The following is a 23,000-nucleotide window of genomic DNA, read 5'->3' as shown; positions in this document are numbered from 1 at the left end:
TAAAGACTTTTGTTCTTGTTTAGGTCTTATGGTTGAGCATAAGGCTTAAAGATCCGTGAATGAAGTCCTCACAAGCATAATAAAAAGTCTCTCCGTGACTCAAGTCTTTCCTATGTTGACAGTGTTTTCACCCAAAGGAGGTCTGATTCTCGTTTGACCTTTGTGTGTTAGGGAACTCCATGTTGTCGTTAGCTGCAGTGTCCTGGCTTGTGAGTGCAGAGCTGTGCAGAGTCAGTAGACAAGACAAGAGGACTGGGAGTGGCATTCAGTCACAGCCAAGGGATTTCCCGGAAAATCCGACGTAGAGTCTTCACAGGATTAGGCATACTGGCCGTCAGAGGTAACAGAAAAACCTGGCAAATGGATTGTTTTTATGTGAGGTTAAAACCCCTTTACACAGGCAATATGATGATTAATTTCATTAAAAAACTACATATAGCCCCTTTAATCTTGAAAAATTGTTTGATTATTACCCCTCTCCCCTGGCTCTTTAAAATAAAATTACAACAGACTTAATATGCAGTTGTACCTTACCATCTTAATCCTATTACATATAAAAGAAGAGCCCAAAAAATACATAATAGCTTACAACAAGAACACTGTGAAGATAATTACAAATGTACTCATTGCGCTGCCAACAAGCCTCCCTGACCGTTAACGTATCTTTAAACTCCTCATATCCTGAAACTATCAATGTGGATTCTTCTGGGGAAAATATGAAGCATGCGCCATTGTGAGAAAACTCAAGAAGAACATGCCCATTTTATGCGAACACACACCAACTCCAATTGAGTTAACTCCGACTCATCTATCACCATCATCTTATTCACTATCGTAGTATCGTTTAACACCAGTGTAGGCAGTCAGAGATTGTTAACCCGGACTTTGCTTGATAACCCTAAGTTAAATCTAAGTAGGTTAAAACCCTTCGTAGTACAGGCCTCAGGTGTGAGCTGCTTCAAAATATCTATGTATATAGATGCGCTGCTGTGTACAATTTCAGCTGTTTGGTTTAAATTCTATCAAAAACTTACTTCAAAAACACTAAAAACTAAAGCCGAAAGCAAGATTGATGAGAATTTTGATGGTTGTTTTTTCATTTAATTGACAAGACAAATTTGATTTTCTTTAAAAAATTAATAGTGGTGTCACTATATGATCTGTTGAGGCATATGGTTTACATTTAGTTTCAGAAACATTTGATGTCGCTTATGACCTTCAGTCAAGAAGTATTTCACATGATTACATTTGTTTCTATTTGAAAAAAAAATTAATGATTTGAATAATTTATTTTACACCTTAAGATCAGTTAAGTGTTTAGATGATCCTGAATAACTTTTGGGATGATTGGCCCAACGGTTTCTGATGAGATGTCGAAAACAGGACTCGAGAGATTCAAATGATGATAGAATTGTGACTCTAGGTCAAGCCATTTTTGAGATAAATGCAAAAACGTAAACTTACCTCAATTTACCTGAGCAGTGGGTTTTTAGCAGAAAAAAATAAGTAATTATCATGGGGTCATAGCACAATGGGCAATATCTGACTATACAGTTGTCATGAACAGGCAAATTAGTTATAAAGACAAATATTTTTTATCTTAGCTTCACAATCTCTCTTCAGAAATCTATAGATGATGTCACGGAAACTACGTCCATGTTTTATCCAGTCTGTGATATTTATTACGGGTGTGTGATGATTTAATATTTCTTTTGTATCCTAGAGCTGGTGTATGTAAACTACTTTGTCAAAGATAATTGCCAGCTGTTTACACCCTTGTTGAGTACTCTAATCTTTTGATTTAGGCCTGTATGAATAATCTGGGAACAACATGGTTGAATAAAATGATGATATTTTTAAGAAATATTTGCTTTACTGCTTAATTTCTTGTTCAACATAAGAAAGAAGCCATAAATAAAGTAACATGACTCTGTGGGTTCCTGTCCTCCATTTTGGGTCACCAGCTGCTACTGACGTGCATCAAGTCTGGTCAGAGGAAAACAAGAAAGAAGAAGTTTCTGTGGTCTTTCTGTTTATATGATTCAGCTCTGATTTTAGCTGTGGTTTTTCTGAGAGTTCTGGAAAAAACACTTGTGTTTGTCATCGTCCCTTTTGGCAAATGACTTTTAAAGGGACGCCCCTTGTGACATTAGTTAATCACTAATTATACGTGTTTCATATATGTTGAAATGTTCTTTTGTTGATTCACCAGGTTGGACAGTTGGTACGCCAACTGGTTATTCCACTTCTACTTCCCGAACACCGATGAAACCAGCATCAGGTCAGTTTTTCAGTGATTCTCAGACTCATCCGAAAATTAACATTACAACAATGAATATGTTTAAAGTGATAAACCTGAATGCCATTGCAGACTTAAGTGATGGTTGCTGATTTGTTACTCTGAAATTGTGTGATGGATGTGAAGTTGCTAATCAGTTTTTGGAATTAGCCTTCCTACTGTGCAGATTGTAGCCCACATTGTTCAAGTAAAATAAAGTTGTTAGGTAGCACATGACATCAATGTGCTGCTTAATATGTGTACCCCTGGTACAAAGGAAGACAACATATACTTTTAATGTTAATGTTTTTGTGCTCACGAACACAGCTTTAGGTGAGTATCATATGTGTGATTCATCACTGCTTGAATTCAGATTTCACAACCTACTTTACTCCATAACTTTATATCAGTAACAAAACAATACTTTCCACTTTATATATTTGGTGTGCACGGGTATTGGTGGTTACTGTATGCATGTACATGTCTTCTTGTTGTTTTTTGATGTTGTGAGAAGCGAAACTGACACTTGTTTATGACTTCTGTCGTTTCAAAGAAGAAATGTGGAAGTTTCTGGTTGTTGGTGGAGTATCTGTGGGTGTCATCTTGCTGGTTTCTACAAGTCTCTGGAACAAACGAAGAGCAAGTGAGAACTATTTTGATTTGTTTGTCTAATAAAGTCAAACATATGGTTTAATACTGTGTAATACTTAAGTGTCCAATTCGTCTGATAATTAAATGTTATTTTTATTGTTATTAATTGCATTTTCGCAATCAGCGTATCTTGAGATTTACTCAATTTGAACTAAAGAAATAAAGACCAAAAAAAAGAAGCTAATTCATTCAAAGAAACTTGTCAATTGATCATTTATAGCAAATGTGAGAGTATTAGCAGAATATCAGTAAGGAATGTCAGGTTATACCAGCTGCACTGATAACCACACAGCTGGTGAGGGATCTACTTATGATGAAGCATGAATGAAGCAGTTGCCAGCGAATGCAAGCTTCATTAAGATGAGATACACAGTCGTCCTGGACTCCCATTGTGGTTTGGATCTTAAAGCCATTTGCTTAATATTTTTTAAGTTGAGTTCAGCTTATAAAATAACTATTGAAAACTGAAACAAACTGAAAGTAAATCACTGTGTGGGGATTGTCACTGAGACAAAAATTATTCTTCTTATATTATTATTTGATATATAGACTGTGCAATATATTGGAAAAATGAATCTTAAACTGGGTGTAAAAACTTGTTGTGGCTCTGGAACTTGATCCATAGTGGGACTCTGATAAAGGAGCTGACACAGAGACAGGGAAGTAGATTTGCAAACTTTATCTAGCAGCTGGAGTGAAGGTATAAATATGTTTGTAGGAGTGTAATAATATTGATGAATGCACACAGAATGTCTGTAATAGCTTACTGCTTGCAACAACCAGCAGGGCAATAGTACAGGTATTTTGAAGTGAGGTTGTATGAAACACTTATTACCTACAGTAGAGGGCAGTCATTTCTCCCTCATGTTTGAAGAAGCATACAAGAATCCCAGCAGGTGGGTGAGGTAAGGTGCAGTTCAAGAACGTACAAAGCAGAGCATGGGGTCCAACCTGCATTTTGATGTAGCCTTTTTTGATCAAGATTGAAAATGTGTTTAGTTTTTATAGTTTCATATGTAGGTAGATATATGCTCAAATGTTTGTTTTCTAATGTGTTTTCTAGTCAATGTTAATCATGTTTTCTGTAACCGGATATATTTTGAGACTTCTGTGGTTATGTACTAAATGTGCAAGCATTTATTACTGTTACTGCACACATACTGTATGTTTGTCATATGTATATATTGTTATTTTCAGTCTCATTGTTTCATGTCAGATACTACACAAGCATCACAACCACACACATACGTTTACTTGCTTACATTCATTTCCTGGAAAATTACCAAAACCTTAACCTTTGCCTCCAAAATCAGCTTTTCCCCCAATTGGGGTCACAGCTTTTGTCTCCAATTAACTGGTCACCTATAAATGTAATACTGGTGAGCTGCTTTCCTCTTCCTGAATGCAGTATAAGGTTCTTAGACAGGTTGATTGGCCACTTGGTGGTGCAAGTTCTGCTAAAATGCTTGAAAGTGGAATCTGAACAGGCATTAACCGGCCAACACAGGTACAATCATGAAAATGTGTTTATTCTCTGATGTGAATAAAGTTATTGTGACGTGAAAGAAACTAAACATGTGCAACTTTTACATCTTGATAAATGCATAATGCTTATAAACTATACTGAGGGCAGTTAAGTCATGTGAGTTTCTTTCTTTTCACAGATTGACAACAGCAGCAGCTCATAAAAACCAGCTACATCAGCCCTGAGAGATATAGCACCCAAGTCCAAGTGTGGTTTTCTTGAATCGTTTTCACTTTGCTTTCTTATGTACAGCTTAACTGATGTTTACATTGTTTACATCATTATCTCAGTGAACACTTCAGAATGGTGTAATTCTGAAGTCAGAAGATAACATTAATCATTTGTGGTGTTGCTTTAAATAATAAAAACAGTAGACATGTTTATTTAAAAGAGTTTTTAACCCAAACACATATTTATATCAAAGTGCTTTACACATTTACCTTACATGTACACAAATTCGTACAAATCACATAAACAGAAAACAGTAAAACCCAATTACAGAACAAGATTTAAAACATAAGAATACAGTGAAAAGGGGAAACTGTCTAAAAATGAGTTTGCAAGACAATAATGATTTTAAGATGACTTGATCATTTTAATTGTGAGATTTTTACCGACTAGAGGGAATAAGTTGTATATGGTCAAATGTTCAGGACAAACATGGGATAAAACTGCATGTTTACTTAGAGCAGACCATCAACATGCTGTGTGTAGTGGTGGATGAAGTATTCATATCCTTTACTTAAGTAAAAGTACTAATACACCACTGTAAAATATACTATTATTATTATGTATATTGCAAGTAAAAGACTGCATTGAAAATGTTACCCAACAAAAAGTATGCAAGTATAATCAGGAAAATGTTCTTAAAGTATTAAAAGTGAAAGCACTCAAAGCAGAAATCATGTTATACTATTATTTATCATTAGATTATTACTACTCATTAATGTAAAAGCAGAATTTTACTGTTGTAGTTGGTTGAGGTGGAACTATTTTGTATCAGACTGCAATTAATGATTATTTTCCATTATGGATTAATCTGCAGATTATTTTCTCCATTAATTGATTGAAACATTATGAAATTAGATTAGTGAGAAATGTTGTCACAACTGCCCAGAGCCCAAATTAACACCTTCACAATGCTTGTTTTGTTGGTGTCAACCCATAACATTTTATAACTTTATTGGTTTTGTGTTTAAACATTTTATTTTGTAAAGTAACTAGTAACTGAATCTGTCACGTAAATGTAGTGATGTAAAAAGTAGGCCTAGAATATTTTCCCTCTAAGATGTAGTGGAGTAGAAGTAGAAAATTGCAAAAAAAATACTTATGTAAAGTACAAATACCTATGATTTTTTAAGTGCATGTTAATGCAGTTCATTACTGCGCACCACTGTAAATGCGTGTACAAATGTTTTAATGTAGTTATTAGTTAAGCTAGTTATTCACACACACTTTGTCATCTTTCTTCAGATGTTCGCCTCCAATGTGGTTAAGTGGTTCTAAATAAAACACATGTACTTATAAAAGGATGTCAAGAGTGTGTTTGTTTCTGTGGCTTGTCTGTTGTGATCTAGCCTCTGATGCTAGCTGTGGTTTTCCTGAGAAAAACAGTGAACGGCAACAGCAAAATGACAATTCAGTCGATGTAGACACACAAGTATCTTTTGTGATTCTAGACAGTCTCAGCACTCAGCTTCATCATGGCTGGACGGCTGTTGTTTGTGATCCTCATGTGTAAGTGAAACCTTCTATAGATTTTTTCATTATTAATGGTGGTTATTAAAAACCAATGCAGGTTCACGCTAACAAACATGATATTAGCATGTTAAAGGGGCTATATGTACAGAAAGGTTTTGTTAAAAAAATTACACAAAACATGTTTTGTTACAATTTTACACATTTTGTGTGAATATCAACAAAAGATGGGTAAAAATATCTAAACACACTGCGTGTGTTGGACAGTTTAACACAACTTATGTGTTATTTTCAGAATCCAACAACAGCCTGACCAAAAATGTGTTGGTCCTGTTTTTATATTACTCAATAGAATTGTAGGCCTATATCATATCAACTGTAAAAGCTAAACGACATGTCCAGTTTTTGGTCTTTTTCATACCCTCATCATAATCTTCACCAAATCACCAAATCTAATTCTGTATTTCAAGATTTATACTTTTATTTTATAACTTTTTATTTACAGTCTATAATCCTAATGTAATTAATCTGATATTTCTCAATGTTGAGTATGGCATTAGCATAGACTGTATAAACTATTGGCGCTGATAACCCACAACTATGCCAATAAAATCAAAAAGTAACAGCAGAAAATGAAATAAATGAAAATACACAACAATTAAAATACAGATAATGACAAATCCACAAATGAATCTGCCCAGCAACATGACATATTCTTCAAGCCACAAAGAAAAAAAAAAAACTTCCTTCAGCCACAGAGACAAAGACAAAGGGGATGGAGGCTGCATCGACTGGTATGCTGTCAGACTCTTCGGTAGGTATCCATTTCTAGTTGATCTTAATGTAGTTCTTTATGTAATAAAAAATATGTCAACATTATGAAATATGGAATATATGAGGATTTTGAAGTAAGGATCATACAGTTGGTTAGGCCTCGAGGTAATGCTAAGTTTAGCTACCTAGCTAATATTAGCTAGAGAGCCAATGCTAATGCAACCATTCTTGTTAAGTTAGAATGTTTTTTCTTGGTAACTGTTAACTATTTTATGAATATATAATGTCAGTCTAATCATATTTAATTAAGTGTTTATTCAAAGTCTTGTTAATGTTGCTGGATTTTCCGTTCCATTTAAAAAAAAATCCATGATAACCTTTACATTAAGTAATGTTACTTAAGTTACACCAAGCGTCCATTGTGGTTTTGATGTTTAATTTTGCCGTATTTATTATCAAAATGACACCATCTAAAATTCAGTTTGGGTGTATGACAGTTAATAAGTTAGCAGCTCGTTTCGATAAAGTCTGCATGAAACCTGGTAACGTTAATGTTAACATAATAACGTTAGGTTTGAAGTCAGTCGTTCGAAAGCGACTCAACACCGCCATTAATGTGAACTGTTAGCTAACGTTAGATAACACAAAGTTCCTGCAGTGGCTCTGTGGTTACTGGAAAACCTATATCGAGTGGTGCACCTAACAGTTGAGTTACTTTATTTCGCAAGGATAAGGTTACATATAGGCCTAAGTAAGATAAGTTGAACGCTTGTCCGCGTTGGAAACAGGGGTGGAAATTAACTTTTTGACTCACCTGCCAAGGTGGCTGGTAGATGAAATACACCTGCCAAACATATTTTTACCTGCCAAAATAATAAATTGCCTTTTGTGCCACATATACATTCATTTCTGTCCTTTTAACTGCGATAATAAGGTATTATGTCAAACACAAACTTAAAGAAGAGTCAGAGTGAAATTTGAAGCTAAATTATATTATTGGTATATGTAGGCAACAGTATAGTTTGACAACAGTAAATTGTTTTATAAACTTACAAGATGCTTATTAATCATTCATCTTAAATCTTATCACTGCTCACTCTTGTCATGCTTTATCATTCAAGTTAAACCTCCTCGTCAGACTGCTCACTTTCTACAATCACCCTCTTCTGGCCTCCTGGTTCTGACAGAGTCCTGGTACCTTTTGTAATTAGCTCCTAACAGTAGCAGCTTTCACGCTACCTTATTTTAGGGATATTGCACCAATCTGCCGGCTTGCTGCAGTTTAAGAAAGGTATGGAGCAGATTTTATCTGCCTCTGAGCAGGGAAAGTTGGTGACAGACAGACACGAGACAGAAAGACGGAACGATCTGTTTGTGAAAAGCCACAGGCGACATGCTGCGGCATGCCGCTGGTTCCTGTAAAGCCGGACCGCTATGTGAAAGCACACATGATTGCGGGATAAAGGCATTTTAACACGGGATAAAGCTGCAAACCTTTGTTCAGTATGAATTAGACATAAATGCGGATTCTTTCCACGCTGATCTCCGTATGAAAGCGGCTACACTCTCACTCTCCCCTGACTCCTGTCACCTAACGACCACCCTTACAAATCTACGCAGTGGTGCAAGTTCTGCACCTATGTAGTTTTATACATTAATACCTTATACTGTATGCAGATGAAGAGTCAGCTATTCTTGTTAGAAAATGATTGTTAAAAACATATTTAAATGAATCACATTGTAGAGGTAGTGAATTAAGCATAAAAAGATATTATTTTAGAAATTTCAAACTACATTCAGATGTGCTTTTCTGGTCATATCAGGCAGCTGAGTAAGTTGTGGATGAATGACCAGTATGTATTAAAGACAGGAATTAGGCTCCTTGGGTAAACACTTGCCTCTAAGTTCTGTCAAAACCTTTTGTCAAGACCTTGAATATGACTGCAATAAGATGCATCTCTTGTTGCCTCTACACAGCCTACCACTAACAACGAAGAACACAGTCAGCCCTACAGTCAAAACTTCAGAAGAAAGCCCCACAGATTCTTAAGGAGTATGAGACTACAGGTATCCTGTCAGTGCCATCGAGGAAGCTTCTTGGGAAGACTTACATAAGAGATTTGGTGGAGAGGTGTGAAGTATCTATTTTTCTTTTAACTGTATTTTAATTTTGTAATTATTTAAGTTTATTGCTACTTTTACCTTATATCTGATTATTTGTTTGATGTGTGTAATTGTCTCTGCTCTTGTGAAAATACTTTGTAACATTGTTTTGAAAAGTTCTCTAAAAATAATTTATTATTGCATCATACCACACTTTAGCATGAATATCTAACTTTAAAAATATTGTGCACTGAAACAAAAACCACAAGACTATACCTGTGTCACTGAGTGAGGAAGTGGCAATGTTTTTGTCCTATTTTCCAGTTACCCTCTTAGTGCAGAAAAGCTGGCTGCAGCGAAAAGCATCATCACCACCTTCCCATCACTGAGTGTCTGAGTAGAAGGACAAGGGGAAGGATTTGTAAGTAGTAGTTTGTGTAATAGTATTTTATTAATGTAAATTCTACGCTCCTCTTCAATCTAATTTCGAAAAAACTCTGCTGCCAAGCTTCTAACAAACCAAATGCTGCACTGACATTCCTTTGATTTTGGCAGCATTATACATATACAGTTTGTTTTAGAATTGATTATATAAAATAATTTTAATCACACCATAAGGCTCCAAAATACATTGTTGAACTTACTGTCCTTCAAGAGGTCATCAGAGCAATGCAGCGTCCTCTGTGAGTGTTTAGTAGGTGAAGATAATCGTATATCTAGATTTTTATGGTAACAAGTTACAAAGTGCTTTAACAAGTGCAAAGACAATAAAACACATAAAAACAAAAACCCGATAAAAGCAAGAAAACAATTAAAATACTAAAATACACGTTAAAAGTAAATATCTAAATTGAATAAAATCAAATAAAATTGGGAAAGACTCCTATAAATATATGTTTTAAATAGGGACTTAAAAGAGTTCACTGATTTGATATGATATCTTCCATTGCCTAAAATCACAGCCTCAGGAGCATTACTATGATCCAGTCTCTCATTGTGGATTCCTAGAAACTGTGCAACCTTAAATCCTCTCTGAATGTGTTTTAATAGCAATCTATCAAACAACCGTTGAGCAAGCAGAACATAAACTTAAATATGACATTTTTGACCTCCGGAAGTCATCTCTCCTCTGATTCGCAGCTGCTACATTTTACACATGCAGCTTGATTTAAAAGCCAGCTGCTTCATTGGTTTGACTGGCCCTGAACACTCCACTACAAAGCTAGCACTAATTGGAGAGAAAACGTCCTGTCTGTTATTTCTCATAATATAAATGCACTTTTAATAATAGTTACAGTAAGTACCGGCCCACTTATAGCACTGCTCACTGCGCAGGTGCAGTCGACATTGACTAGCAGCTGCAACACAAAGGGCATTGTTCACACACTTGCCTGCGTACTTTGCGTGTACCTGGAGGTATAAATCTGAATCCACTAGGGGGCGGACCAGGACCAGGTCATCCCTCGCCGACACAGGATTATCTTCCTTGACAACCTCCACATTTGCACATCGTAAACAAACCAAACATGGCGGCACTCGAGCAGGTTGTGATTTTAATGAGGCATCATAGTGATCTTGGTAATTGCGGACTAGCTCCAGGAGTTTTATTGTTAACATCCTGCCATAAATCTTTAAGTCTGCTGTTGACCATCTTCTTCTTTTGCGTTTAATTACGGGTGGCAAACCAACTGCATACTGTCACTACCTGGGCTGGTGTCTGGAACAGATGCTGACCTGCCGGTCAGATCTCGTTCATGTGTGGAACTGCATCTTGCGGATGCATAGCGTAGCGTTAATTCCTAGGGACGTTCACAACCTATGCTCCAAAGGAACACGGGATATGTGTGGCAGCCATCTTGCGTATGCGAATGTGTAGTTAAAAGCAAGTATATGCAGGGCTTAATGTTACCATATAGTAGCTATCCTTAATAGCTAGGCTCATGTTTGCTAATAACTTATTTGAAGGTGGGTCTCCGAAATTGCGGTGTTGGACTGATTTGTGCAGTTGTGTACATGATAGTAATGTTAATCAGTCGTTTTATAGACGTTTTATACATTTTCGCCCCAGCTTCTGCCTGATCAGTCACTGTTCTAAGTTCACATTAAGCTCACGCAGGTAGAATGTGTCCGGCTTCATGGCGCCGTTTCTATATCCTGCCCCTGAAGTTGCCGACAGCTCACGTTTGACAATCAAGTCGGTGAAAGTCAGCTGCAGTGATCTTGAACGCATGTCAAAGAAGAAAAAAGGAAAACGGACAGTGTTCTCCGCCCTTACTGCTGCAGAGTAAGGGCGGCTGGCTGTTCACAGAGTGCTGGATCCACTGGAGGACGAGTGGAGAGGCACAGAATCCAAGTTGCTTGAAGTCCAGTGTGAAGTTTCCACACTCAGTAATGATTTGGGGTGCAATGCCATCATGCCATCTGCTGGTGTTGGTCCACTGTGTTTTATAAAGTCCAGAGTCAATGCAACAGAAGATTTTAGAGCACTTTATGGAGATACTGATTTCCTTTTCCAGCAGGACTTGCCGTCTGCCAAAGAGCAAAAACAACTGGAAACTGGTTTGCTGACCATGGTGTTACTGTGCTTGGTTGGTCATCCAACTCTTTTCAGAATGTCGACATTTATATATAACTGATAATACATTTATTTGCAGTATTAGTTGTTGTCCCCAAAAGTTGCTTTTGTTTCCATAATATTTAATTACTGAAGAAGACTTATTACAGATATCTAGATTAAGGGGAGCACAAATTCAAATGCTTGAAACATCTTGCCTTTGTGTCTCTTGCCAAACTTCACTGTAACTATCTTGGTTTGTGGTTCTCCCTTATTCGCAAGTTCTGAAATACTGAGCAGGAAAGAGCCTCAAACTGAGGATGTAAGTGAGACATGTGGCACAGTATTGAATATATTTGCTACTAATGTTTATAGATGTGATACATTTAAGACCTCTTATAGTTGATTTCTTTCTTTTCTAGTTAGACATATACCATGTGTACTCCACCATCTCTGAGGAGCTACCTGCATCATCCCTGAAGTACATGGTGTACAGCACCCTGCAGGCACATTGAAAAACATTTTTTATACTGTATAGAGACTTTTTAAACGTGTCATTTCTAAACTTGTATTTTTTGGCGTATAACTTTGTCATTGTCATTTCTCTGCAAGTAAAGCACAGAAACCTTGTATGTTTCTGCAGTACTGAAATAAAAAATAGGCAGTCTACAGTAGTGAACTACTTCACAGGTCAAACTGACTGCAGTATTTCTTGTAAAGTTGGTATTTTGAACTTTGTCACCCCCATGCTTACTTGCCTTCCAAGAGGCCTCTCTTGCTGCAATTCTGCTAAACATTGTCATTTGTGGTACAAATACACCCTCTGCTGATGGACTAGAGCCATGACTGGGATGGGTCTAAGACTGAATTTATACTGTATGAGTGGATGAAGAGATATTTCCTATTTATATATTATTATTATATTATATATTTCCTTATTAGGGATCCAAGCCCAAGTGGGGCTGGGAACCCCCAGTACTAGCAGAGCTGGGAACCGTTTTCATCATTATTCTTCCGTGCATAATACCTCAGGCGCAAATTTCTGCATACTTCTACCTCTAGGGGGCGCTATAATCAAGATAATTGCGCTTGGGCTTGGAACTCCCGCCCACAAAGGTGCATATCAAAAACCTTATATCCACGCGTTCGGGGGATCCAGCTGAATCTTGTGGTATAGGCCACGCCCATTTCTGCCCAAACTTTTTTTCACGCAAAATCGCGGAAAATTTTAAAACTATTTTAATTCGCTCCTCCAAAGCTGCAAGTCCATACGGCACCAAACGTGGTACGGATAATCCCTGGACCAAGCTGATGAAAGTTTGTAGAGTAAATTTTGATCCGACTAAAATTTTCGCAATTATAGGCTAACAAATAATTGTGAAAAATGATAAAAACAGGAAGTGAGGTCCAAGTTTGGAGCAGTAATGTGGCACGTCCCCCTGAGGGCCTGTGCAAAATTTGGTGCAACTAGCCCCTAGGTGGCGCTGTTTAATCCGAAAAATTTGTTCCTGTATAACCACAAGTCACATTGACATGAAACCTGTGCTGAATTGTTAAGCATGGTCTCCTCACTACAGGCACCAAAGTTGACCCAAATATGCCTGTAGATGACCCTGTTATTGCAGATTAAAGACATGAAAAAAAATCCCATTGACTTTCATGCATTTTATATCTCTATAACCACAAGTCCGATTGATACCAAATTTGGGTCAATTGTTCCCCATGGGCCCCTGATGACACCTGAAAAATTTGGTGCAATTTGGCTTATAGGTGGCGCTATAATTGGAGATCAAATACCTTCGGAAAATACCATTCATTTCAATGGGATTTTGAACCAAAGGACATTTTGCCTCATAATTACGTGCCACTACATCGCACATTCATAAACCTTGGCTGTTTCTCAATACCGAGTTCGCCAAGTTCGGACTTCTGTACTTTACAGCTCGGACTTGGCAAGTTCGGATCGGGAGTACAAACTCCCAGGAACGGGAGCACGCAGTCAGTCATTCAGCAATTGGAACAGCAGCAGACTTGATGACGGCCGGACCCGTTAGCGGGAGGTACCTCACATTTCCGTAAACGTCGTAGCAATTTTTTAAATCAGCTCTGTCTTGAGAAATCAACCACATATTTGGAGTTTAAACAACTATATTCCCGCATAAAAAACTACTATATGTGACACAAGAACTGCAGTATTATAAGTTACAGCTGTGAGTTTTCTCCTCCGACCTTTCCGCTTTTTGGTCGGCGAAATGCATTCTGGGATATCTGTCTATCCGAAGTCCACACAAATCACCACTGATGCAGGCTCAGTAAAACGAGTGGAGCAAGAACACATCCGGGTATTTGACTGTACTTGGCTAGATGTGGACTTTTGAATTGTAACAGTACTTTGACTGATGACGTTTCACAAGTCCACAAGCACAGAAAAGAACGCAGATTGAGAAAAAGCTCTTATGTCTCTGTGTTTGCGGGATGCTGCCGATTTGTATGGCATAGGACACGCCTCTGTGTGATGACGTTTTCATTTAGCTAAATCGCAAAAACTGGAAAACATATATTAATTATCTCCTCTGAAACCGCAAGTCCGATCGGCACTTAAATAAATTAAATTAAAACTTGGCAAGGACGATCTCTGGGCCGAGCCGATAAAAGTTTGTAGAGGGAATTTTGATCCGCCAAAAAACGTCAGAATTATACGCTTATATGCTATACGCTGAAATGCAAAAAACTGGATGTGATATGATATCTTAGGTTTGCAATGGCCGATATACACCAAACTCGGGGACCTTATCTACCATGCCCTCCCGACACTGTGTGAAATTTGATGCCAATCAGCCTCTAGGTGCAGCTACTAAGCTTATATCAAATGACACTCCCATAGACATATATTCATTTTATATCTCCGTAACCGCAAGTCCCTTTCATTTATAACTCTGGTCATTTATTCTCCACAGGTCCCCCAAACTACGGTGGGGCGCCCGGGTCGACTTGCGCGGCCTCCGTGGAGTGAGGGGGGAGGCTTGGACCCCGCTTACAACTGCTTGCAGTTCTAGTTTCTATTTATATTATTGTCACACACATTTTTGTGAACACAAAAGCATGTCCCTATTTCTGTCAAGTTTGCAAAACGACAACATTTTCCTTGTATCACTGAAGGGGCAGGTGACAACAATCTCTGACCTGGTTAGGTGAAGGTGTCTGTGTTGTAATTGTGGCTTTAATTACGGTTAATTGTGGTTGGGAACCCACAGGGCAAAATCAAAAGATTCTTCAATTACAATTTGAAGCGATGTTAAAGTGACCGAAGAGAGTTGTACCAAATCACAAATAAAGCCCCAACGCTCCTGTCACCAGGACAGAGATTGTTGTCACCTGCCACTTTAATGATTAAATTGAAAGGGAGACAAGGAGCTGTTGGGTCAGATGTACGACCAGGCTAGGCCAGTTAAGCCTGGTCCCCACCTTGACCAGCTTTATAAATTTTGTAAAAAAATACTAAGTTTGCAGTCAAAAACTTCTCTGGAGACGGTCAAGAGTCGGTGCAAAGAGTTTAATCCAAAACAGGACAGATAAACCCGTACAACATCCCTCCAAGTCGGAGGATGGAGTCAACCCTGTGGTCTGCAGACAGCCTTATATATCCCCCTCTGGGCTGGTTTGCCCCCTCTTTTCCTTATGGTAAACTTCTGCTGTTATGCTGTTTACATGTGTTGTTTTTAACATTGTTCTCCAGCTGTCACTTATTACTGTATTGTTGACTTTCTATATTTTTATACTACTGGATAAGAAGTTCACCATTACATTTCAACATCAGTCTCACCGTATTTTTTAAAAGTTATGCATGCTTAATTTGACACACAATTATATTTCTTAAAAAATGAATACAAGAATATGTAATGCTGTATCTTTCATTAATGATTGGTTTCTAGTGTGCTTTGAGTATTTGGAGACTGTAGTCTTTGTTTACATAAAGTTCAGGGCTGTCCTTGGTGTCCTAGCTTTTGTCACACCTGGGTGTGAGAGGGAGTATCCCTTTGATAAGAGGTAATTAAACACAGAGCAATGCCATGGTTACATGTGTAGGGCAGTTTAGGGTTTCCTGCCCCTTTCTTTAAGAAGAGTTCTGATAGGCTGTTTGTAATCTCTGGTTAGTTTCTTTGTCATTTTAACAGTTCAGGCACCAAGACGCTTATCTCGGCTGTTGCCAAAGGTGGCCAGTTTTACAATCAACTGCCCCGGAATAGCACTTAGGGAAAGCGACCTTTCAACCCCCCCTCTTTTGGGGTCTCTTCAGCTGTCTGTAGAGGGTTGATAATCAAACCCCCTCCTTCTCTCTGGGAGAGAAAAGGGGAGTTGAGTCTCCAAATTATTTAATATAAAATGCACAAATCCACACTGTTGTTCACTACACATATGTCCCTGGAGAGTTGAGGTGTGGCATGTATGCATGTATGTGTACCTGTATATCACATCAACCTCTGACATGTACATAATAATTACAATAATGGTAATAATAATTTACTCTTGCATCCTGTGCACTCTGCTCATTGCACTATTGTCTCAATCTGTTTATATTGTTTTTGTTTCTGTTTATAGTGTGTATATATTGTGTATACTATCAGGCACCAACTATACTGTAGTTGGTGCCTGATTTTATTTTATTTTATCTTATGTAGCAGACCTAAATTTATTAGTTATGCATTTTAATAAATTTCCAAGAATTGAATTTTTAAGATTCATAAAATTATTTTATTTAATTCCTCGTTTTAGGGCACCACCGGAGTTGTTATAATCCTAGAGTCTCCGGACCTCTAGGTAGTTTTGAATAATTATACAATTATTACTAGTGATCAGTTAGTTAATAATCGCTCAATTATCTTAAATCAGTCAATCAGTCTCATATCTAAAGGGTCAATTCTCTTGGCAGGAACTATAAATAGGCAACACACACAGCTCTTGGTTATATTACAGTGAATTTATTCTCTAACTAAAGGTGATAAAAAGATGGTTGGATACAGGGAACAAACATTTGCTGAACAATGAGCCTGGAGGTTCGGTTGCGGGAAGCATTTGACTCATACGGCATAGAAGAGCTACTGAAAGTAAACTAATGCTATGATTTTAGGAGTTAAAATGGACATCTGATCACAGAACGTGGGTTAAGTCTTACTGCTTGTCGACAGTCTGCTTTTGGCCTGTTGCTGGTCCCACTTTAGCTGCCGATCCTGGCTTTTTTGCTAGGGATTCTCCAGGGTTCTCCGTGTCTGATTGAAAACGCCTCCTCTGTCTGGCAATTCGGCTGTTTTCAGGTTTCCTTCGTTGTAGCTGGCGAGACCACGTGGCTTGGTCTGACCTCGGTGAAGTTGGCTCGACGAAAAAGGCTTAAAATGGAACTTGGTCGTTCCTGAATTAGTCCAGTGTAACTTAACGGACCGATAACTTTAACAAAACAAAAGAAACAAAGAAAATAAAACAAACTGAAGGCAGATCAATGTCGCGGCACTTCAGGTGTGTAGCTTCAGGCGAACAAAAGGGCCTGTTTGTTGCCTGGCGAGGCACGCTGTGCGTGCCGAAGCGTCCAGAGGGCCGAGCAGGGTGGAAGAGCCAACAGCGAAGAGAAGAGAGCGAAGCGAGGTCGCGTGTTGCTCTTTTGTTGTCTGGGGCGTGGTTCCCCAGGGGGTGTCTCAGGTTTCCCATGGGACTGCCTTTCTAAACTTAATGTCTAAAAGAAATAATAATAATAATTAAAGCTGCAAGCAGCGTTGGGCGGGCCCTCGCACTTGTAAGCGCGTCCGCGTGTGAGCCGGCCGAGTTGCACATTCTGGAGCTCTGCCGGTGCGGCTGTGAATTTCCTACGCGGTTATGTCGCCGCATGAAGGTGCTATATGTCACTTCCTGTGTCCCCTATGTGGAGCTACATAGCACTTGCCGCTATGAATATAAATCGGTATTGACGTGTAGATGTCTGGGGGTCAGAGAGTTATCAAGCACGCAAAGTTTGGTTCAGATGTGAGCATGTACACTGAACAATAATGTACCCAAACAATAAAATAAATTCCTTTTATATTTCCCTGCCTTGTTGTTTATGTGTACATACAGAGGAAGAATGTGATAACAGCACACATTTCATCGTTACTGTGTGCTGTACCGCAGTTCTGTGTCCATGCATGCAGCAAACTGAAAGCACTGTCTGTCGGAGCGTCTACGTGAAAAGAGAAGGAAGACATGGCTGGTAGTGTCTTCAGAGTTGTTAAACACCTCAGCGCACTGAAGGAAGCCATCTGACTGTGTGAGGGGCAAGATCGTTGATGTCTGCAGGCAGAGTAGGCCTAGAGCTCTCCTGTCTGACTGGTCCACCAATAGCAGAGAAGATGACCCCTTGAGACACAGCCCCTCCTCATTTGCATAATGAGTCAGAAATGCATACAGAAATTTAAAAAGGACAGGCAGAAATAAATACCATGGGTGAAAATAAATAAGGTAGAAAAATACAAAGGAAGAATAAAACAGACAAAAATATTAAAACACACACATAAATAAATATATTAAAAAAATTAGTAATAAATAAAGTTGAAGATTATAAGGGAGAATAAATAAATAAGGTAATTATAACAAAGGTGAATAAGTAAAGGCACTAATTAAAATATATACATTTATGTCTCCTTGTATAATTTAATTAATACCAACATTTATTTATTAGGGCCCGAGCACGACCGTGTGAGGTCCCTATTGAATTTGCTCGGATTTTTTTTTTTTTTTTTTTTTTCTTTTTTCTGCAAAGTAGGCCCAAATGACATGGCCTAAACATTCTCGAAAACTCACCAAAATTTGCAAACATGTCAGAACCGGTGAAAAATTTCGTATTCTACAAGTTTCGCACATGGGCGTTGCAAAATGACTCGCTAGCGCCACCTAGAAAATTGGAAAAAATTAGCCCCTCGTTCACGTTCAACCTACATGTACGAAATTTTCTGGGGACATGTATCATATCAAGACGCACAAAAAAGCCTCAAGAACCCATAGCCTAAAGTCAACAGGAAGTCGGCCATTTTGAATTTTACGGCCATTTTTGGATGATTTACACACTTCGTACTTTAACGAACTCCTCCTAGGGATTTAGTCGGATCGACGTCAAATTTCTGCTGCGCCTTCTAAAGGCATTGACGATGAAAAGTTGTGCTATTTGCGCGTTTTCGTCAATGGGCGTGTCCGTGGCGTCGATGATTCGCAATGAAACAGGAAGTTGTTGTAACTTCAGTGTACATGCTCACATCTGGACCAAACTGTACATCTAGGATGAGAGTCCCGCCCTGAACACATGTACATGCCGACATTCACCCACAGTCATAGCGCCACCTGCTGGCAATAGAAAGTGACCTTTAACGAAGCAGCCCCCGCCGCATGTTTCACCTACGTGCACGAATTTTCTGTGGTACGTGTATCTTGTCCAGACGCACAAAAAAGTCTCTTGGAGCCATAGCCTAAACCCAACAGGAAGTCGGCCATTTTGAATTTTACGTCAAATTTTGGATGATTTACACACTTCGTACTTTAACGAACTCCTCCTAGGGATTTAGTCCGACCGACCTCAAATTTCTGCTGTGCCTTCTAAAGGCATTGAAGATGAAAAGTTGTGCTATTTGCAAGTTTTCGTCAATGGGCGTGTCCGTGGCGTGGCGTCAAAGATCAACTCTTCGCCATGACACGGAAGTTGTCGTAACTTCAGTGTACATGCTCACATCTGCACCAAACTGTACATGTAGGATGAGAGTCCCGCCCTGAACACATGTACATGCTGATATTCACCCACAGTCATAGCGCCACCTGCTGGCAACAGGAAGTGACTTTTAACGAAGCAGCCCCCGCCGCACGTTTCACCTACGTGCACGAATTTTCTGTGGTACGTGTATCTTGTCCAGACGCACAAAAAAGCCTCTTGGAGCGATGCCCTAAAATCAACAGGAAGTCGGCCATTTTGAATTTTACGTCAAATTTTGGATGATTTACACACTTCGTACTTTAACGAACTCCTCCTAGGGATTTAGTCCGACCGACTTCAAATTTCTGCTGTGCCTTCTAAAAGCATTGAAGATGAAAAGTTGTGCTATTTGCGAGTTTTCGTCAATGGGTGTGTCCGTGGCGTGGCGTCAGAGATCAAGTCTTCGCCATGACACAGGAAGTTGTTGTAACTTCAGTGTACATGCTCACATCTTAACCAAACTTTACGTGCTTGATAACTCTCCCACCCCGTTATGGAGGACCGATCCTGACACAGCAGAAATAAATACAGAAATAAATAAATGCTCAATAAATAAATAAGCATCCAATTAAATACACAAAAAATAAAGCAAATAAATAAATGTAGGTAGTAATTAAATTATACAAGGAGACATAAATGTTTATATTTTAATTAGTGTCTTTACTTATTCACCTTTGTTATAATTACCTTATTTGTTTATTCAACTTTATTTATTACTAATTTTTTTAATGTATTTATTTATGTGTGTGTTTTAATATTTTGTCTGTTTTATTCTTCCTTTGTATTTATTTACCTTATTTATTTTCACCCATGGTATTTATTTCTGCCTGTCTTTTTTAAATTTTTGTATGCATTTCTGCCTCATTATGCAAATGAGGAGGGGCTGTGTCTCAAGGGGTCATCTTCTCTGCTATTGGTGGACCAGTCAGACAGGAGAGCTCCTACTCTACCTGCAGACATCAACGATCTTGCCCCTCACACAGTCAGATGGCTTCCTTCAGTGCGCTGAGGTGTTTAACAACTCTGAAGACAATACTACCAGCAATGTCTTCCTTCTCTTTTCACGTAGACGCTCCGACAGACAGTGCTTTCAGTTTGCTGCATGCATGGACACAGAACTGCGGTATAGGGAGAAGCACACGGTCAGCTGGCTGCAGCTAAATCTGGAGTGCACTCGTATTCAATTCTGTATGGTAAATTCAGTTTTAACGGAGCAGAGCGAGCTGACAGGCAGAGTTAGAGACTTTTTCTGTCTGTTTCTCTCTTTACAAAGACGCATGTTGCAGTCAGAGTCTTCTCTGAAGAGGGCAATGAAGTCTCAGTAGTACCCGATGCGAGCACCACATACAACACAATTTATCAAATTACACAACGGATATACAGTATGAAAATAAGACTGATTGGATTATACTCACAGGAAGTATAAAACCTGTTACATGCTAGAATTATTATTATTATTAGAATAATAAGGTGAGAAATGGGTCTATTCTGAGTTCATCCTGCACTGCAGCAGCTAATAAAGTCCATTTAATCCCAAAAACGCTTTTCTTTTAGGCAGGCTGGAGCAGAAAACAACTCACCTTTCTCAAGTTGTACAGTAATGTCACATGTGTATGAAGGTAGATCAAACCAGCTAATCTTAAATGTCAAAGTAGAGAGGAGCCTAGTAGGCCTATTTATTTTCATTCATTATACAATATGAATAAGCTATGCAGACAGTTGTAAAGAAAGAACATCTTTTTCTTCTGTTTTCTACTTGTTATAGTTACACAGTATTAGGGGTGTGGGCTGTATTAAAAGTATCCACTGTTCTCCCATGCTCTAACACACAGTAACGATGAAATGTGTGCTGTTCTCACATTCTTCCTCTGTATGTACACATAAACAACAAGGCAGGGAAATATGAAAGGAATTTATTTTATTGTTTGGGTACATTATTGTTCAGTGTACATGGTCACATCTGAAACAAACTGTACGTGCTTGATAACTGTCCCACCCCGCAGACATCTACACGCCAATACCGATTTATATTCATAGCGGCAAGTGCTATGTAGCTCCACATAGGGGACACAGGAAGTGACATATAGCACCTTCATGCGGCGTCGGAACCGTGTAGGAAATTCACAGCCGCGCCGGCAGAGCTCCAGAATGTGCAACTCGGCCGGCTCACGCGCGGACGCGCTTACAAGTGCGAGGGCCCGCCCAACGCTGCTTGCAGCTTTAATTTACTTTATTTTTTGTGTATTTAATTGGAAGCTTATTTATTTATTGAGCATTTATTTATTTCTGTATTTATTTCTGACTGTGTCAGGATCGGTCCTCCATAGCGGGGTGGGAGAGTTATCAAGCACGTAAAGTTTGGTTCAGATGTTAGCATGTACACTGAAGTTACAACAACTTCCTGTGTCATGGCGAAGACTTGATCTTTGACGCCACGCCACGGACACACCCATTGACGAAAACTCGCAAATAGCACAACTTTTCATCTTCAATGCCTTTAGAAGGCACAGCACAAATTTGAAGTCGGTCGGACTAAATCCCTAGGAGGAGTTCGTTAAAGTACGAAGTGTGTAAATCATCCAAAATTTGACGTAAAATTCAAAATGGCCGACTTCCTGTTGATTTTAGGGCATCGCTCCGAAAGGCTTTTTTGTGCGTCTGGACAAGATACACGTACCACAGAAAATTCGTGCACGTAGGTGAAACGTGCGGCGGGGGCTGCTTCGTTAAAAGTCACTTCCTTTTGCCAGCAGGTGGCGCTATGACTGTGGGTGAATGTCAGCATGTACATGTGTTCAGGGCGGGACTTTCATCCTACATGTACAGTTTGGTGCAGATGTGAGCATGTACACTGAAGTTACGACAACTTCCGTGTCATGGTGAAGAGCTGATCTTTGACGCCACGCCACGGACACGCCCATTGACGAAAACTTGCAAATAGCACAACTTTTCATCTTCAATGCCTTTAGAAGGCACAGCAGAAATTTGAGGTCGGTCGGACTTAATCCCTAGGAGGAGTTCGTTAAAGTACGAAGTGTGTAAATCATCCAAAATTTGACGTAAAATTCAAAATGGCCGACTTCCTGTTGGGTTTAGGCTATGGCTCCAAGAGACTTTTTTGTGCGTCTGGACAAGATACACGTACCACAGAAAATTCGTGCACGTAGGTGAAACGTGCGGCGGGGGCTGCTTCGTTAAAAGTCACTTCCTGTTGCCAGCAGGTGGCGCTATGACTGTGGGTGAATATCAGCATGTACATGTGTTCAGGGCGGGACTCTCATCCTACATGTACAGTTTGGTCCAGATGTGAGCATGTACACTGAAGCTACGACAACTTCCGTGTCATGGCGAAGAGTTGATCTTTGACGCCACGCCACGGACACGCCCATTGACGAAAACTTGCAAATAGCACAACTTTTCATCTTCAATGCCTTTAGAAGGCACAGCAGAAATTTGAGGTCAGTCGGACTTAATCCCTAGGAGGAGTTCGTTAAAGTACGAAGTGTGTAAATCATCCAAAATTTGACGTAAAATTCAAAATGGCCGACTTCCTGTTGGGTTTAGGCTATGGCTCCAAGAGACTTTTTTGTGCGTCTGGACAAGATACACGTACCACAGAAAATTCGTGCACGTAGGTGAAACATGCGGCGGGGGC

The 23,000-nt window shown here is 39.1% G+C and overlaps 1 protein-coding gene and 1 long non-coding RNA gene across 10 annotated transcripts in view; both read left to right on the top strand.

Moving 5' to 3' along the window:
• LOC119886589 (flocculation protein FLO11-like) overlaps nt 1-23,000 on the top strand; it is a 59,188-nt gene that overhangs the window by 7,494 nt on the left and 28,694 nt on the right. The window contains exon 1 of one of the 9 annotated variants that reach the window (XM_038697422.1): nt 6,138-6,191. The exons of the other annotated variants lie outside the window; for them this stretch is intronic. Coding sequence (XP_038553350.1) covers nt 6,158-6,191 — 34 coding nt within the window. The 5' untranslated portion in view covers nt 6,138-6,157. Of the gene's footprint in view, nt 1-6,137; nt 6,192-23,000 lie in introns of those variants that run through there. 9 annotated transcript variants of the gene reach the window in all.
• Nucleotides 8,783-12,302, top strand: LOC119886593. The gene is made up of 3 exons (XR_005441522.1): nt 8,783-9,057; nt 9,354-9,450; nt 12,006-12,302. It is a non-coding gene; the product is annotated as an uncharacterized LOC119886593 (long non-coding RNA).

Source organism: Micropterus salmoides, unplaced genomic scaffold (genome assembly GCF_014851395.1).
Source record: "Micropterus salmoides isolate LMB-PRFRI ecotype aquatic unplaced genomic scaffold, ASM1485139v1 Ms_hic_scaffold_4, whole genome shotgun sequence".
NCBI lineage: Eukaryota > Metazoa > Chordata > Actinopteri > Centrarchiformes > Centrarchidae > Micropterus > Micropterus salmoides.
Note: the sequence above shows the minus strand (reverse complement) of the source record. Positions and strands in the feature narration are given on the sequence as shown.